The sequence below is a fragment of the Neltuma alba genome, unplaced genomic scaffold (genome assembly GCF_004799145.2).
Source record: "Neltuma alba isolate B1F8T4 unplaced genomic scaffold, ASM479914v2 tig00013372_pilon, whole genome shotgun sequence".
NCBI classification, from domain to species: domain Eukaryota; kingdom Viridiplantae; phylum Streptophyta; class Magnoliopsida; order Fabales; family Fabaceae; genus Neltuma; species Neltuma alba.
The window spans coordinates 429,856-446,882 of record NW_021637635.1 but is presented as its reverse complement, the minus strand read 5'-3'; the positions used below and the strand labels follow the sequence as shown (position 1 = coordinate 446,882).

The window sequence follows — 17,027 nt, the reverse complement described above, 5'->3', positions numbered from 1 at the left end:
TGAATGACTTTTCGCGCGCAAGGGACAACAATGAATATAGCTGAGAATGAGGATGCATGCATATTCGAGAGCCATTTTTTGTAGTTGTTCAGAGTATCTTTCAACCCAGACAGTAAGAGACTAATCTATCAGATACTGTTAGGCACCGTAGCAAGGATTTCTTCTAATAATGTTTTTTCTATACACACTAATCCAAATATTAAATCAAATACATAATGTTTAAGATATCCAGGTCCTTTTTACTTGAACCAACACATGTTGATTTATTCGAGAGCCTTCTTGGATCCTGCAGTGACGCACAAACAAGCCGATAGCAATCTTCATTATTAATTACTTGGGCTGAGCTTCCCCCACCTGGAACCCTCTACGCCCACACACAAGTATATACATATCAACCTAGCGAGGATATTATTTGATTATGGCATACTTGTGTTTTAGACGGATCAGCCATTCAAGTCCACTCTTCAATTAGTTGCGCTATATACCGCAATAATGATAATAATCAAGCCTCCTCATAATTAATCCTCACTGCTATTGGACACCCAAATCATTTTTATGATGCAATTACACTTTATCTAACAAGCTTTAAAAAAAAACTTAATCCTAAAATACTAGTCTATTAAGAAGAGAAACTTCTTAAATTTATAAACTCCACAATATTTGTGACGACGTTCTCTAATATTAGAATCACAAGAATGTGTTGGACTTCTTCCAACCTTTAAATATATGTCCTAATTTTTACATTGTTATTGTTGATTCTAATTACAAGTCTTATACAAATTTTTAGACATATTGAATACTTATTTAAAAAATTAAGGGTAAAGGTCCACATTTACCACAATCTTATTTTTTAAGGGCACATAGCACCTTAATAAAAGATCATAAAAAAATTGCATTATTAAAAAAATCAGGATATTAAGTGTACCTGATAAATAAAATTAAGAGTAAATTTTCATCCATATCCAAAAATTAACACGCTTAGAAGGCAACTGGGATTGAAAATATAATTGCTGTATAAAATATAAATATCATCTAGGCGCATATATTTTAGCCTAAAAAATTGTTGCACCATAATAGGCAACAGGGAAACCGGTCTGGACTGGTCATTTTCTTAATGATTTATCCAGTTAAAAAAATTAAAAAAAGGCGCGACAATGGAGAAAAACATATTTATAGTTCCAGACACAAAAAAGCATCGATGCTGCCGCCAAATAATGTACGGTGGCGACAGGGAGAATTTTATCCGTACACTTAGTGGCACCTTGGTCTTTGGGACTAAGAGTGTAAGACCGTAGGTAGAAGGCCAAATAGGAGACTTTTTGGGGAATTTTTTTTAAAAAAATCCTTGTTATTAGCAGCATATTAATATTTTATAAATATAATTAAATAGCTAAAATATCTTTGTATCATATTTGAAAAAAAACTATTAAATTTGTTGTTACAAATATATTTCTTATTATTAGTTGTTAATTACTTATCCTCACAGTACATAATTTGTTAATAAATAGTTTGTTATTGTCAATATATTTTTTATCATTTGTTATTTTATGCTTGTCGTTGTTAGTTTATGCTTGTTAATAAACTTTTTGATATAAAAATCATTTTAATTATTTAACTATATTTGTAAAATACTAAATCAGATGTTACTCCCTCTTTTGAGATTTTGAAGTGTGAAATGCTTGATTTAGAATATTACATTTTTCAAGTTCTTTATTTATCATTTCCCTTTTTTTACGCATTGCACACAAAAATTAAACTCTACAAATACACAAAATTAAGTTATATAGTGCTATTTATGTTTTGTAAATTGTGTGACTTGTTACATGTTTTGTCATATTGAATATTGTAAAATTATATGCTTATACTTTAATACTACTATAACTTTAAATTCTCATTGACTCAAGTGAAACTGTAGTTTGTATAAATAATTTAGCCGAAACAACCGTATCGTACCAGACAAGTACAGTGGATCTGAGTGAGCAGAAAGCTTACCGAAAAGCTGCCACTTTCAGAATTACAAGTAAATCGCAGGAAAGAAAACGAGACAACGGACCCTCTAGATCTCCGTGGATAATTTCTGTCCTTTTTCTTTTGTGAAAAATAAAGACGTAAAACCTATTTTTAATTCCTTTTTTCCGCAGATTCAATAAATTAATTTATACTCCCCCTACCGGAGTAACACTTTTCGTTTGTAATACGAAATGTTGGATAAGTCTCATATTTTTATTTATAATATTTATTCTAAATAAATTTTATGAAGTATATGCGTTTTTTTATGTAGTCATTGACGTACAAGAAAAAGCATTTACTTCAAACTTCGTGGAGCTTACGGGCAAGTCTGTAATATGATAAAAGAAAATAACTTTTGAGGATCTAGAAGTGAGAAAAGACGCTGGCAAAAGCAAGAAGTGAGAAAAGACGAAACAGAGCCGGAGAGAGAGCACGTTTATTTTATTTGGGGTGTTTTGATGATCATATGAAGTGAGCTTCTTGGCTATCGTAGAGTAGCTAAACGCAGACGCTAAATTCTTGTTGAGATGGAGGACAAAGACGAATCCTTGAAGGCGGTGCTGAAGGAAGCTGTGGACCTGGTAACACAAAAACAGAGCAATTCACTTCTCTGTCTTTAACCCATGTTTACGTGAATTCATTCAAAGATATGTTTGATGCTTGTGTATGGTTTTTCTTTTTGTGCTTGTATCATGCTTGTGTTTTCTGGTGAGGGTTCTTGGATTCTATTTTGTTGTTCTTGGTGTTGGGATTTTTCAAGTTCTGTTCCCTCGAGTTTTTCATCTTTTTTTCTCTGTTTTCCTATTTGTTGTGAGGCTCTGCTTCCGAGATTTTCATTGGTTGGGATTTCGTTGCAGGAAAACGTACCGCTTGAGGAGGTTTTTCTGACACTGAGGTGTGATCGAAATGGGCTCACAGCGGCAGCTTCTCAAGAGAGGCTGGCCATTTTTGGACACAACAAACTTGAGGAGAAGCAGGTCTTAGATTCTCTCTTTAATTTATTGTCTCGTTTTCTCCATATTAGTTACCACTACCATATCTCTTCAGCCGGAAAAAAAATCGACCAGAGGGAATTATCTTCCTTTGTTCTTGATTCTTGATGAAACAAAGATTGTTTCTTTGTCAGAGGAACTTTGAGAAAGCTAAGCCTAGCTTAGAAATAGAGTTGGTGGCCAAATTCCTGTCATTTCTGTTTCTGGGATTTATTTTTTCCCCCTCATATTGGATTGTGCAGGAAAGCAAGGTTCTGAAATTCTTAGGATTTATGTGGAATCCTCTTTCGTGGGTCATGGAAGCTGCGGCAATCATGGCCATTGCGTTGGCCAACGGAGGAGTAAGCTCCTTCTCCCTCAGTTTCTCACTCTTTCCGTGAAGGAAATTGTTATTAATATTATATCTAAGTGATTCTAGAAGAGTCTTCAGACATGGTTCTAATTATTCATGTGTTGCATAATTCCTGATTGTAAACTCAGGGGAAACCTCCCGATTGGCAAGACTTTGTCGGAATCATCACACTCCTATTTATCAATTCCACAATAAGTTTCATAGAGGAGAACAATGCAGGTAATGCTGCTGCAGCTCTCATGGCTCGACTAGCACCCAAAGCTAAGGTATTAATTTAATTACAAAGAACTTATATCTGGCAATTGGCACCAGCACTTCCCTGCTTGTATATTAAGTGCAGGTTTTATGTATCAGAATTAGCTTGTATCTGGTTGAAACAATTTAATATTTCTCTGTTCTCATGTACTTTTGATATGATTCGTGACAAAATTATTTAGGTCCTTCGAGATGGGGCATGGGTTGAGGAGGATGCAAGCATTCTTGTTCCTGGTGACATAATTAGTGTGAAGCTAGGAGATATCATTCCAGCTGATGCTCGTCTCCTTGATGGCGATCCATTGAAGATTGATCAAGTACATTTTGCAACCTCTGTGTTTTTTTTAAATTTTTGTTGAGAAGTTGAAATCAGATTATCATATGGATGAACTGAGTTGTTATTATGCACAAAACTTGGGTTGCAGTCCGCACTTACAGGCGAGTCCCTTCCTGTGACGAAAGGACCCGGCGATAGTGTTTATTCAGGCTCTACATGCAAACAGGGGGAGATAGAAGCAGTTGTCATTGCTACAGGAGTTCATACCTTCTTTGGCAAGGCTGCTCATCTTGTAGACTCAACAAATCAAGTGGGACATTTTCAAAAGGTACTCAGGAAAAATAATTGAAATAGATAATCTTCAACGTTTGCAGGAACATCTGTTTTGTTTGCAAATGAAGAGTTGATGAGTTGATGAGGAACTTTTGATTGCTTATAACTGTCTGTCCTTCCTTGCTTCCCTGTTTTCTTATTACTGATTGTTGTTTGGAGTCCATCAACAACAGGTCTTGACCGCTATTGGGAATTTCTGTATATGTTCAATTGCGGTGGGAATGACAATAGAGATCATTGTCATGTACCCAATTCAACATCGGAAGTATCGTCCTGGAATTGACAATCTGTTGGTGCTTCTCATTGGAGGAATTCCCATAGCCATGCCTACTGTTTTATCTGTGACAATGGCTATTGGATCCCATCGTTTAGCTCAGCAGGTAGCTTTGAGTAGTCCTGCAAATTTGTTGTTCAAAGTTTAAACCTTTTAAGTTGCCAGCTGCTCAGTGGTAATATAATATCCTTGGGGCCGTGTTCTGCACAATTACTTCAGGGCGCTATTACTAAAAGAATGACAGCAATAGAAGAAATGGCAGGCATGGATGTATTGTGCAGTGATAAAACAGGAACTTTGACATTGAACAAGCTATCAGTTGACAGAAATCTTATTGAGGTGTCTGGTGTTCGGCTCTGTACGGTTTTGATTTCTATCAATTCAAGACTAGCACAAGCGTTTTATTCCAAGCTTTTTTCTGCAGGTTTTTGCAAAGGGAGTTGACGCAGATGCTGTTGTTCTCATGGCAGCTCGTGCCTCTAGAGTGGAAAACCAAGATGCAATAGATGCTGCTATTGTAGGGATGCTGGGTGATCCAAAAGAGGTATATCAAATTGATTTGTGAAATATCTTATGTTCATTTTTAAAAATGCAAGCTTTGATTCATGTTTCTGACTTAGGGTGTGTTTGGGTGACACCTCAAACCATGGTTTGAGGTGTCAATCACCCAAACACCCCCTCTAAAAACCAAAACCATGGTTTTGGGTCAAAACCATGGTTTTGGAAAAAGCAAAAATTTTTTGCTTTTGGAGAAAAAAGGGAGAGTGTGAGAGCCTATAGGATATATATCTTGTTATGTTTTTTATAAACATATTTTTTTATAAACATATTTAATCTTATATTTTATAAATATATATACACATTAATTATTTATTAATTATATTATCTTATGTATTATTAATTATGTTGGTAAAAAATATATTATTAACAATTTTATTCCTTCAAATTAAAATATATCATAAAATCTATTTTTTCTGTAATTATCATATTAACTTATGTCTTTTTTTTAGTAATTTGTATATATAAAAAGTGCTTCTGATAACAACTATCCAAACACTCTCACTTCTCAGAATCACTTTTTTACAAAATCTATTCTTCACAGAATCTATTCTCCCCAGAATCTATTCTCCAGAATCACTTTTCCAAACCACGGTTTGGTTTCATCCAAACACACCCTTAATATAGTTTTACATGGTTGGTTTTCTTTTGTTCATTTACCACAAACTCACGTATCTTAGTTTGTGTACGAAAAAAGGCAAGGGCTGGTATTCAAGAGGTTCATTTCCTTCCATTCAATCCAACTGATAAGCGGACAGCTCTGACTTACATAGATGGTGATGGTAAAATGTATCGTGTCAGTAAAGGTGCACCAGAACAGGTATAATCATGAGCCACACCTGAAAACTCCCTCTTTTTGAAAGTTGAAGTGATTCATACCTTCAATATCTTTGTTAGATTTTGAATCTTGCACCCAATAAATCAGAGATAGAACGTAGAGTTCATACTGTCATTGACAAATTTGCGGAAAGAGGACTACGATCTCTTGCAGTGGCCTTCCAGGTAAGTGTGGTTTATGATTTTTTTAAGGTTGTAGAGAAGGAAAATATATTGAGGTGAAGTCACATTGTATAGTGTTTCTGTCATTATGTTCCAGGAAGTTCCTGATGGAAGGAAAGAGAGCCCAGGAAGGGCTTGGCAATTTGTTGGCCTTATGCCTCTGTTTGATCCACCTAGGCATGATAGTGCAGAGACGATCCGAAGGGCATTGAATCTTGGAGTCAACGTTAAAATGATAACAGGTCCATCTTCGCTACACGAGTCAGTTTGATTTTTCTTTTTTAATTTTCATTTTTTGGCTAATGATATCTGTATGCATACCGATTTGTTTTAGGTGATCAACTAGCAATAGCAAAAGAAACAGGACGCCGTCTGGGGATGGGAATCAACATGTACCCTTCATCAGCTTTACTGGGACAAAACAAGGATCCAGCAGTTGATACTTTGCCAGTTGACGAACTGATTGAAAAAGCAGATGGTTTTGCTGGTGTCTTCCCTGGTACAGAATACTTCTATTCCTAGAAGCATGACATATTGCTTTGATAGTAGCAGCAATCTGGATTCCTTCATCTTCCTATTAGAGGCAACTATTTGGAACCAATAAAATGCCATGAACCATGACTTCTTATTGTGGCAAAGATATTTGGATAGAATGATAACGAAGGATTATTTTGATTGACTATATGATTTCATTGGACACAGAGCACAAGTATGAGATCGTGAAGCGCTTACAAGCCAGGAATCACATATGTGGAATGACTGGCGATGGGGTTAATGATGCCCCGGCTCTTAAGAAAGCAGATATTGGAATAGCTGTTGCTGATGCCACTGATGCAGCTCGCAGTGCTTCTGATATTGTTCTGACAGAACCAGGTCTGAGCGTTATCATAAGTGCTGTCTTGACCAGTCGAGCCATATTCCAGAGGATGAAGAATTACACGGTAAGTATCAATTTAACTCGGGCATTCTGATTGAACTATGAGTCATTCTACAATGTGATGACACCGGGGCTTATTTTACCACATGATTACTTTTTATAAGAAATCGGAATGTTTGTATTTTCTTCTCAAGTTATGTCATCGTTCCTATTAACCACTATGACTGCTACAGTTAAATTTATGATATTCATTATACTGTATTTTTTCAATTTTAAATTAATTGACCTTTTCTTTTTTCTTTTCCCTTTTTTTTTTTCATGCACAGATCTATGCAGTCTCCATCACAATCCGTATTGTGGTAAGTTGTCTATAACCTGGATATTTGCTTTTATTCCCAACAGACACTATTATCCTGACTACTAATTTAGAGTCCATTTTATGACAGCTGGGCTTCATGTTATTGGCCCTTATATGGCAATTTGATTTCCCACCATTCATGGTGCTGATTATTGCTATCCTCAATGATGGTTTGTCATCTTTCTTTTTCTTCGCCATGCACTACGCTGTGCTGTTTCATATCTGTATTCTCTATCAACTAATAATGCCTCAAAAGATTCTCTTGATGATATGTTTATATGGCTTATTGCAAATGCCAGGCACCATTATGACGATATCAAAGGATAGGGTGAAGCCATCGCCACATCCAGATAGCTGGAAACTCGCAGAGATATTTACTACTGGAATTATTCTTGGCGGTTATTTGGCTATGATGACTGTTATCTTCTTTTGGGCTGCATATAAAACAGATTTCTTCCCTGTAAGAGCGTTGAAGATCTGTAAGCTTGAGAAATGTGTTGCACTTTTCTTCTTCCTTCCACCATTGACGCTTGCTGTGCTACTTTCAGCGTACATTCGGGGTTTCAAGCCTTCAGATGAAGGATGAGGATGACTTCAGAAAGCTTGCCTCAGCGATATACCTACAAGTCAGTATAATAAGTCAGGCTCTCATATTTGTTACCCGAGCTCGGAGCTGGTCTTTCGTTGAGCGTCCGGGTTTGTTACTTGCAACAGCTTTTGTTGTAGCTCAGCTGGTGAGTAGTATCATCCTTCCTCTTTTAGCACTCTCACCTCATGAACATGAAGTTAAGAGACTTGTCACTTTTCATCTGCAGATTGCTACACTGATTGCTGTCTATGCAAATTGGAGTTTTGCTGCGATTGAAGGGATTGGATGGGGTTGGGCTGGTGTTGTTTGGTTGTATAACCTCATCTTTTATTTCCCACTTGATTTTATTAAGTTTGTGATTCGATACGCCTTAAGTGGCAAGGCTTGGGATCTGCTTATTGAAAGAAAGGTATGAACTTTTCTTATAATGGAAACTTAGGCAATTCAGTATCTGAGCTGGCTCGTGTTGCTTACTTTCTCCAATGAAATGCGTTTGGCAGATTGCCTTTACAAGGAAGAAGGATTTTGGAAAGGAAGAACGTGAACTTAGATGGGCCCATGCACAGAGGACCCTCCATGGGCTTCACCCACCAGACACCAAGATGTTCAGTGAGCGTACGAGTCATGCAGAACTCAATCAGATGGCTGAAGAAGCTAAGAGACGAGCTGAGATTGCTAGGTATCTTCAATATGACATGTTATTATCGCAAGTTCTTCTTTACTGATAACTTGCATGGCTAAAAACTACTGAATCAATCATGGAATCATAGGAGGATAGAGGATGCGAAAATGCTAATGTTGTCTTGGTATTTGGTTGTTTCAGACTTAGAGAGCTCCATACACTGAAAGGCCACGTAGAGTCTGTGGTTAGACTGAAGGGCCTTGACATCAATACCATTCAGCAAGCATACACTGTCTAAGATCACGCCGTTCTTTCGTGCTTGAAGGTTGCTGTGTTGTGGGCAGAGAACGGAGTAATGACTTGTAACGTAATTTTACTTAAAAAATGAATGATTATTGGTTACTCCCAGTTTTGGTGGACAATCTACTTACTGTTGTAGATATTTTATTTTAAAATAAAAAATTGAAGGGTTGTTTTTACTTTTTATTAGTTCATTTGTCAGCAGTTATGCGTTCAAATAATAATATTAGCGTATTGCAGGGATGTAAGATTGTTCTTTTCCGTTATTAGGGTTATTAATAACTTGGATGATTGTTCATGATTTTTAATTTTTTTTTCACATAAAACATTCTAGAAAATTATTTGATCTTGGGTCATCCACTTGTATTGACTCTTTTTTCAATAAATGAAATTTAAGGGGACTTGTAGTAGTCCAATATCATCAGGTCACTACAGAGCAACCCGATCAACCTATCAAAGATATTATTCTTATTAGAGAAGCGAAGTGAGTAGAATTTGGAAGGCGGTGGCTTGTGTTCATCTGGGTTTTGCAATCTTCTCCTTCCTCGCCCCAACCATGTTATCCATCTCCTTTCGTTGCTTCTCAACACAAAGGTCGGCATCGCTTCTATCTGGAATTTCTGAGCCACATCCTTACGTGTCTCCCCAGACAAAGAAGGGGGGAAGATCGAAAGGGCAAGTCTGCGGCTCAATGGAAGACAATGCGCAATAAAAAACAGAGATTGAAACAATGGATTCAAACATGAAGATTACAACTCATTGACGTCGATGTCTCTACTGATAATCCATTCAGGGAAAGGAAACTAAAGGAAATTCAGAGACACAACAGAAGAAAAGGATGAGAGAACGAAAGACATGGAGCTGAATCAAGAACCAATGCCAGCCGAAAGGAATCATTGACTTCATTGAAATCAAGCTCCCACTGCACCGATGAAGCGACGAGTGAAACATGCTACCCGAAATTCTCCGTCAACGTCGATGACGACGGCACGATGGCGGGTTACAGGAAATGCTGTTTCCCAGTCCCAACAAGCTATAGGTGTTGGAGACCCAATTGCGTGAGTTCAGCGGAATTCGGAATACTATTCATTAGTCTCTATTAAAATGTTAACGGCAATACAAACATACATACCGTAAAATATACGTTTCTGTTTCTTAGAATACGTATACTTGTATTGAAAAATCTTAGTTTTTTCACCCAATTAATGTTTTCGTAATATAATAAGTATACTTTGCATTTATTGAACATGTAAGCTCTATGCATGATGCATTGCATATTAAGAGTATTTAAATTAAATGTAGTGATGTTTGATAGAATAGCCAAACTTCCTCCAAGGCGTCCGCTGGCGCGGCTTACAAGAGTTTATTACATGTTGGACAAAAAAATCGTTTATAACATAAATACTAACATTTTCCCGAGTCAAACAGAAGACAAACAAATCTCTCTCTCTCTCTCTCTCTCTCTCTGAGACACTATTACGAGAAGAAAAACTACTGGCAACTCAGGCAATGCATAGAAATTAAAAGGGCCATCAAGATGCCACTTCGCAAGGTACAGAGATCCACTCCGACCAGAATGAATGCTAACTCTTGGCTTGATAATGGCGTAATTCAAGAGCAGAGCATATACACACAGTCATGTCCCATTTTACTGAAATGGAACCGGAACCCCCTGCTTCTTATTCACAATAGCCATGGCCAAATAACGGGTACCCATGCCAATTGGAACAGAATCATCAGGTCCTTCCCAGAAGGGGGCTTCGCCATCACCCACAAGACGCCAATATCCTGATTTCAACGATTCAGCTTGTTCATCTGTGCAGTTCTGAAGCAGCGCTTCTACACGGAAATTTATCCCGAGAGAACCAAGGAATCGAGATTGAGTAATTGGCCCATGGACAGACACATCTCCTGCATAAATGTTATATCAGTTTGACCTCCTCTCAATCCCTGTTTATATTCCACCAGTCTATGATACAGTATTATTGTCTGCAGCAAAAGGAAAAGCACCTGAAGCTTCCTCAGCAGAGTGTCTGATGGAAGCAAAATCAACGTATGCACTAAGATCAGCTGATCCTGGATTATCAAGAAGGTCGACAAACTTGTGTTTTCTGATTGCCTGTACAAGTGAGATAGTCATAAAACCACCAAGATTTCTCAAAACAATAATCTGATATTTAATATCTGGATTGTGTAATTAAGGTAACTATTTTTTTGGGCCTAATAGGCCTGATATTGTAGACTAAACACTTGAAGACCTGGTGAACCCTTGTCTCCAAGATCATCTGCAGCAAACAGCAATCGAATCCACTAGCCATCAACGTGGAAGCTAAAAAACAGCAGGGCTCATTATGCCATTTGACCAATTTTACACAAGGGGTATTTAAGAACACTGATGTCAAAAAGGACTTGCAGACAAATAATTTAAGGAGGCTGAAAGATAGGTTAATAGTTAACAGAGGATTCATCAGAGTAAGCAACCCAAGTGCTGATATGTTGAAAAGTATAAGCAAGTCAAATGCTGAGATGTTAACTCCATGTGGCATTATTTTATTGGGAAACTGGACACAGAGGACCTGAGCAAAAGGATTTTTTTTTTTTTTTCGTGAGTGTGTCAGTTGAAAAACTAGACATGTGGCCATGACCAGCCCAAAGCCAGGAGACACTAAGGGCCTGTTTAGTACAAAATGGGAATGACAAGCTTTCTTTCATAGACATGGAAAACTCTCAAGAAGACATTTCGCCATCTACCCGACACAGTAAAAACACTACCATTTTCCCTTTCCTCAAAATCCATATACCAAACACATTCTTGAGAGAGAGAGAGAGAGATGCTTCAAGGTTTAGCTACAGACCTGGAGACTGTCCGAGACAACTCCATTCAAGCCATAGTCAATAATTAGAGCCCCACCTCCATCAGAACTTATTCTTTCTGCAATAGTTTGAGTCAACTCCATAGCTTTGGGGCAAACTTCGATTTGATTAAGTTTTGCTATCTCCTCATTTGCAGCCCACTTAAACCTCTTAAATAGATAAAGAGTTGCAGGTGTAGGCTGCGAAGATAGAACAAAGCGAAACCTGTGTAATAATACAAGTAAATATTAACTAAGCCATGCAAAAATACAGTTTCAAGCAGAAATGTAGAATGCATGTAATACTTACGATGAATCCTCTGCGACATCAACCATTTTCTCACACCAGCCACGAGATGCTTTCTTCAGACAGGAAATCGCACAAGTTTACATAAATTTAGCATACCAATAATGGTGCGGGAAAAAAAGTCAACACAGATTTTATTTTCTGTGACAAATAATGCATGATGTAACGCAACTAAACTTATTTAGGAACTAATAAAGTGTTTGCAAAGTGTCATCTCGAACTCATTCAAAGCAAGATGACAAACAACCTTATGGGCTTACAATACGCCAATATTGATGTTCTGAACATCTCTCACATAATATGGTCATAATTCAAACAGACTGAAATTATGAGACAGAGTACCAGTCTAGCATGACTTTATCACATGGAAAAGAATCACTGCTATTCTAATTATAGTTACAAGATTGCTCTGTAATTTTTTGTTTTTCTCCTGTCATAAAAAAGGCAAACGATCATCTTAGCACCGAAAAAGACAAGAAAAGACAAACTATCATAAATCATGGAAAGAATAATGAATGAAAGAAAGCTAAAGGACAAACAGCCAAGGCACTGCATATATTGTAGGAAAAATTATACATCTCATGATATCACTGAATTAGCAGCTTAATGGATGTCTCAAAATTCAATTCTGCAAAGCAGCACAAACATGCTATCATTTATGGTTCAATTGTTCACAACAACAATATTGAAGCACCCGGGTAAAGTGATCCGCCATGAGACAAAATCAAGCAGACAAACCTGAAATTGATGAATGGGTAGAGCATCAAAGAATTCATGCGCTATGATGATTGTGGGCACTGGAGAGTAAAAACAGAGAACTTAATCAGGCGGTTGCTCTGGTAATAGATTTCTTCTGTCTACACTCTACACCATACAGTCATAGTTGCTTACATCATACTAAATAAGATAAAAAAAGCTTAAATTCCAAATTTACAATGATAACAAACTTAACCCCTAGCACAGACTGATTGGTCAGTTTATGCCATCAAGATAAACAATAGACAGCAGATGACTGATTTCATTGAAAGTTTGGAACATTATCGTAATAATTCCTAAGGTCCAAACAGAAGTACAGAACACATCTTAACAAAACCTGTAGCAGCCTAATATTCAATTTTCTTTGCCCAGCATACTGCAACGGTGTAGTTAACCTAAAGGATAATCGTACAGCCGTCAATAATCCAACCAAAAAAAAAACAACAAATTCAATCATCTCACACAGTCCATTCGGATTTACAGAAAATAATTGATACTTGAATCTGGAAAGGATTTTCAGTAGAAAACAGCTTCCTAGTAATTGTTTTTCAAGCATGAAATTAGAAACTTCATATGAATGTATCTTCAGCTGAAAACAATTCAGTAGAAAATTCTCTAGTATATAACTTCCCCTTCACCTCTTTAAAAGGTAAGTAACAACTGGCTGTAAATATTCTCTGTTTTCATCTCATAGCATGTAAATAGATTAATAACTATTAAAATAACACTGTGAAGTCCCCCCCCCCCCCCCAAAAAAAAAAAACACTGTGAATATGCAGAATGTTTGTCTCACTAATGCCCACTGGGACGTGAAAACTATATTCAGAGAAATCAAAGGAAGAAAAGAGAGAAGAGATTTCTTACAAATGCATGCACAGAACAAGAAAATAAATTGCTGAGAGAGAGGTGGGGCATACAATATGGTGACTGACTACCAATTCAAAACATGAGATTGAGGTCCTTATTTGTTTTCTCAGACTTGTTTTTCTGTTTTATAGCATGGTTTCAGTATTCATCAAGGCATAGAGGGGCAAGAAGACAAAAATAATGCTACACTACTTGAACAACAGTGTCTAAAATGCCAATGTTCATTGGGTAAACAATACGTACTTCCTGAAGGAACCTGCTCCAGTGTAGCATGCCATGATACAGGGGAACCAGCCAAAGAGCTTACAGTTCTTTTCTCAGCACTTTCAGCTTCATTATCTTGATCAATGCATTTCAAGTTTTGGTGCTGAAGCTTCTGCAGTGTTGGACTGCACTCCACCAGGTGTACATGCAATGACTGGATGAACTTCTTGAATTTGGAAGCACCCTATGTGAAGTTTTAATTTTTTTTCATTCATCATAATACTGGAGTTGCTTTGTGAATACTTAATTGACAAGGTAAAGAAATCGTCTAGAATCAAAACTTTGGCCAGAAATTGCAGAACTTCAAAAGAAACAAATGATTGTGGTATCATACACGAAGAAGGTCAGCCATAAGAGTTCCTCGCCCTGGGCCTAGCTCAATTAGATTCACTCTTTGTGGTTGTCCCATTTGCTCCCATAGACACATCACCCATACACCAATCATCTAAATTCACATAAACGAGCTTTCAGAATCCTTCCATTAGCAAACTTTATGAATAGACGCAGACACAGAAATTCAACTCGTCCTGGTTCATGACTCAAATGTGAGAAATTAAAAGTATTATAGCTAATTTACCTCACCAAACATCTGGCTTACTTCAGGAGATGTTATAAAATCGCCTTCAGCTCCAAAAACATCCCGATTGATGTAGAAACCAGCTCTAGGATTAGTTAAAACTTCTTCCATATACTCAGCTACTGAGATTGGACCTCCACGAAACTGAGAATTGAATAAAATAAGCATCTTCTGAACATATACATATCATCCACTGACCTCAGACTACCTTTTAGGCATAGTAATATATCTGAAGTTGCTTCGTAACAAATTGATCAGCACTTAATCGACCTAAAAGGCCAGGTGCAATAGAAAGATTGTTCAAACTAACTAAAAATGGACTCCAAATTACAAAAGCAACGACGGGTTCAAAAACTGTTCTGGAAAAATTAAAGGCAACGAACCTTGATGATCCCTTTGAGATGTTTGACAAGCTCGGAATCCAGAGTTGGCTCATGAGAATGCTCTGCCACACATAACAATGAAAAATGGGAGGAAAATTCCCGAGCTGATTGTGACTAAATTAAAAAAAAAAAAAAGGGATCTTAAGAAAGAAAAAAAGAAAATTTAAGTAGCTAACCAGGTGGGTTGTACAAGCCAGAACGGTCGATAGAAATTGTAGCGGCAGTGGGCGGAGACTGAGACTCATCTGCATCGTCCAACTGCTCGATGGAAGGCGCGTTAGGATTCTGGGACGACGAATGAGTAGAAAAGGGAGGCGAACGCCTCGAAGTCACCGACGGTGCCACGAGTTGCGAAGCCAAGTAGGCATTGGAGAGTCGACGATGAAATGCGAAGGATTGAGGTAGCAGTTTCCCCAGCATCGTATTGAACTGTTACTTCCACTGCAAAGCCGCGAAGGGATGGCCGAAACTTGAAGACAAGGTCATGCGATGCATTGCTCTATATTCTAATTAGGATGGACAAGCACCACCTGTTAGGTGGGGATGTAGCTCAGATGGTAGAGCGCTCGCTTAGCATGCGAGAGGTACGGGGATCGATACCCCGCATCTCCAAGTTAATTTTTTACCCTTCCTTTAAAGAATTTAAAGAATAAAATTTTAAAAAAAATAATTAAAAAAACCGTCAAAATAAAAAAAATAAAAAAAGGATTTTATTTATAATTTTTTATTTTAACGGTCTTTTTTTTTACTATTTTTAGAAATAAGATCCAGTTTGGATAAAATAGGATTTTATTTACAATTTTTTTTATTTTGACAGTGTTTTTTTTATCATTTTTAAAAATATTTTTTTTGTCAACAATGAAATAAAAATCTAAAAATAGGGTCTTCTCCATTATTATTTAGAGAGTGTTTAGACGGAAATAAAATCATAATTTTAAAAGTAATTTTATGATATACAAAACAAATATATAAAAAAATTTGTTTTGATTTATTAAAAAAATACTTTTAAACCTACAATATTAAATAAAAATCAAGTTGCAGCCAGCTTAACTTTATGCTCATAATGCCTTCTCACTCACAATAATAGCTTATGAACAGTACAGGCTCATTTTTTGGGCTGCGTATACTTTTTTTTTAAATTTTGTATCTAGCACTTTTTCCACATGCTTCGGGTAGAATGACGCCGGCAGTCGTTAGGTGAGCGTGGAGACGGATATTGGTCGGAGACTCTCACATAACACCAAGGAGTGCTTCTAAAGCAGAACTAGCAGGTAAATTCAAGTCTTATTCTTCCCTTCACTTTTCTACATATCCCCTTCAGTATTCCTCATAGTTTTGATTTTGCCTTTTATTTTAGTGTATTTTATTGTTCTGTAATGGATTTTTCTTTTTTGGAATTCTTGACAAAATAGACCGAACGTTTATGTATTTCACTGTCAGGTGTTCATCATCCATCTTGAGAGCTTATGTTTTTGTATTGGAAGAGGTAATGAGGCATCACAAATGTTAAAATTCAAAAGTTTTGCAAGTCAGGCATTTATTTTGCTTCTTGCTACTACTGGAATTTAATTCTTATTGTTGATTTTTATTTCTGCATTTGCAGTTTCCCAGTCATCACGGAAAGAAAATGTATGCTTGAAGATGCACGTCAAGTGCTTGAGAAAATGACCAATAGAGACTCAATTGTAGTAAAGCGGAGGACACATGAGATGATAATTAATTAATGCCTGACTTGCTACTAATTAAAAGATAGATTTCAGATGCGCGCCAAGTGTCTGAGAAAAAAGGTATCCTTATTGTATGCATATATAAATGCAAGTACACACGTGTCTGTATAATTTTTTAAGTAAATATATATATGTGTATGTTGATTATTGATATAAATGTATTAGCAAGTTAAGACATTGACCTCCAGGATAAATGACTGACTTTCCTGAACATAGAGATCTAAAATTATTCCTCAGAGGTAGATATGTGATGTGAAATGATAAGATATTTAGATGGTAATAACATATTAGTTGATTGGATGTCAAGTGATAACCTTAGATTGAGATCCAGAGCTTAACAACGTTCAAACTAAGCGGAGAGAGCTGCTTGAAGCTCCCCTGCATCCCAGCAAAAGAGTGCGCATACTCACTGATGGTCTAGCTTGCGATTCAAGTCTCTTCTTTGGAGCTTCTTTTGTTTGTTAAATTTTAAAGTATCCACAGTATCGTTAGGGTAAA

At 36.8% G+C, this 17,027-nt stretch overlaps 2 protein-coding genes and 1 non-coding gene across 3 annotated transcripts; 2 read left to right on the top strand and 1 right to left on the bottom strand.

Moving 5' to 3' along the window:
* The first annotated feature begins 2,505 nt into the window (after window positions 1-2,505).
* On the top strand, window positions 2,506-9,197 carry LOC114736820 (plasma membrane ATPase 1-like). The gene is made up of 21 exons (XM_028924701.1): window positions 2,506-2,591; window positions 2,868-2,987; window positions 3,245-3,343; window positions 3,483-3,620; window positions 3,792-3,926; window positions 4,035-4,214; window positions 4,393-4,599; window positions 4,713-4,832; window positions 4,918-5,037; window positions 5,749-5,871; window positions 5,949-6,053; window positions 6,148-6,292; window positions 6,385-6,549; window positions 6,753-6,991; window positions 7,254-7,286; window positions 7,374-7,455; window positions 7,585-7,745; window positions 7,834-8,019; window positions 8,101-8,283; window positions 8,375-8,553; window positions 8,698-9,197. Exons 1-21 carry the CDS (start codon window positions 2,538-2,540, stop codon window positions 8,792-8,794), a joined length of 2,871 nt encoding a protein of 956 aa, XP_028780534.1. The 5' UTR covers window positions 2,506-2,537; the 3' UTR covers window positions 8,795-9,197.
* Window positions 9,198-10,103: 906 nt separating this feature from the next.
* Window positions 10,104-15,259, bottom strand: LOC114736772 (protein arginine methyltransferase NDUFAF7, mitochondrial). Its single transcript, XM_028924643.1, has 10 exons — window positions 14,979-15,259; window positions 14,803-14,864; window positions 14,420-14,563; window positions 14,177-14,287; window positions 13,822-14,026; window positions 12,694-12,752; window positions 11,959-12,011; window positions 11,652-11,874; window positions 10,807-10,915; window positions 10,104-10,707 (listed from the first exon to the last, which is right to left on the bottom strand). Exons 1-10 carry the CDS (start codon window positions 15,220-15,222, stop codon window positions 10,445-10,447), a joined length of 1,473 nt encoding a protein of 490 aa, XP_028780476.1. The 5' UTR covers window positions 15,223-15,259; the 3' UTR covers window positions 10,104-10,444.
* Window positions 15,260-15,341: 82 nt separating this feature from the next.
* TRNAA-AGC (transfer RNA alanine (anticodon AGC)) lies at window positions 15,342-15,414 on the top strand. Its single transcript has one exon. It is a non-coding gene; the product is annotated as a tRNA-Ala (tRNA).
* Window positions 15,415-17,027: the final 1,613 nt, after the last annotated feature.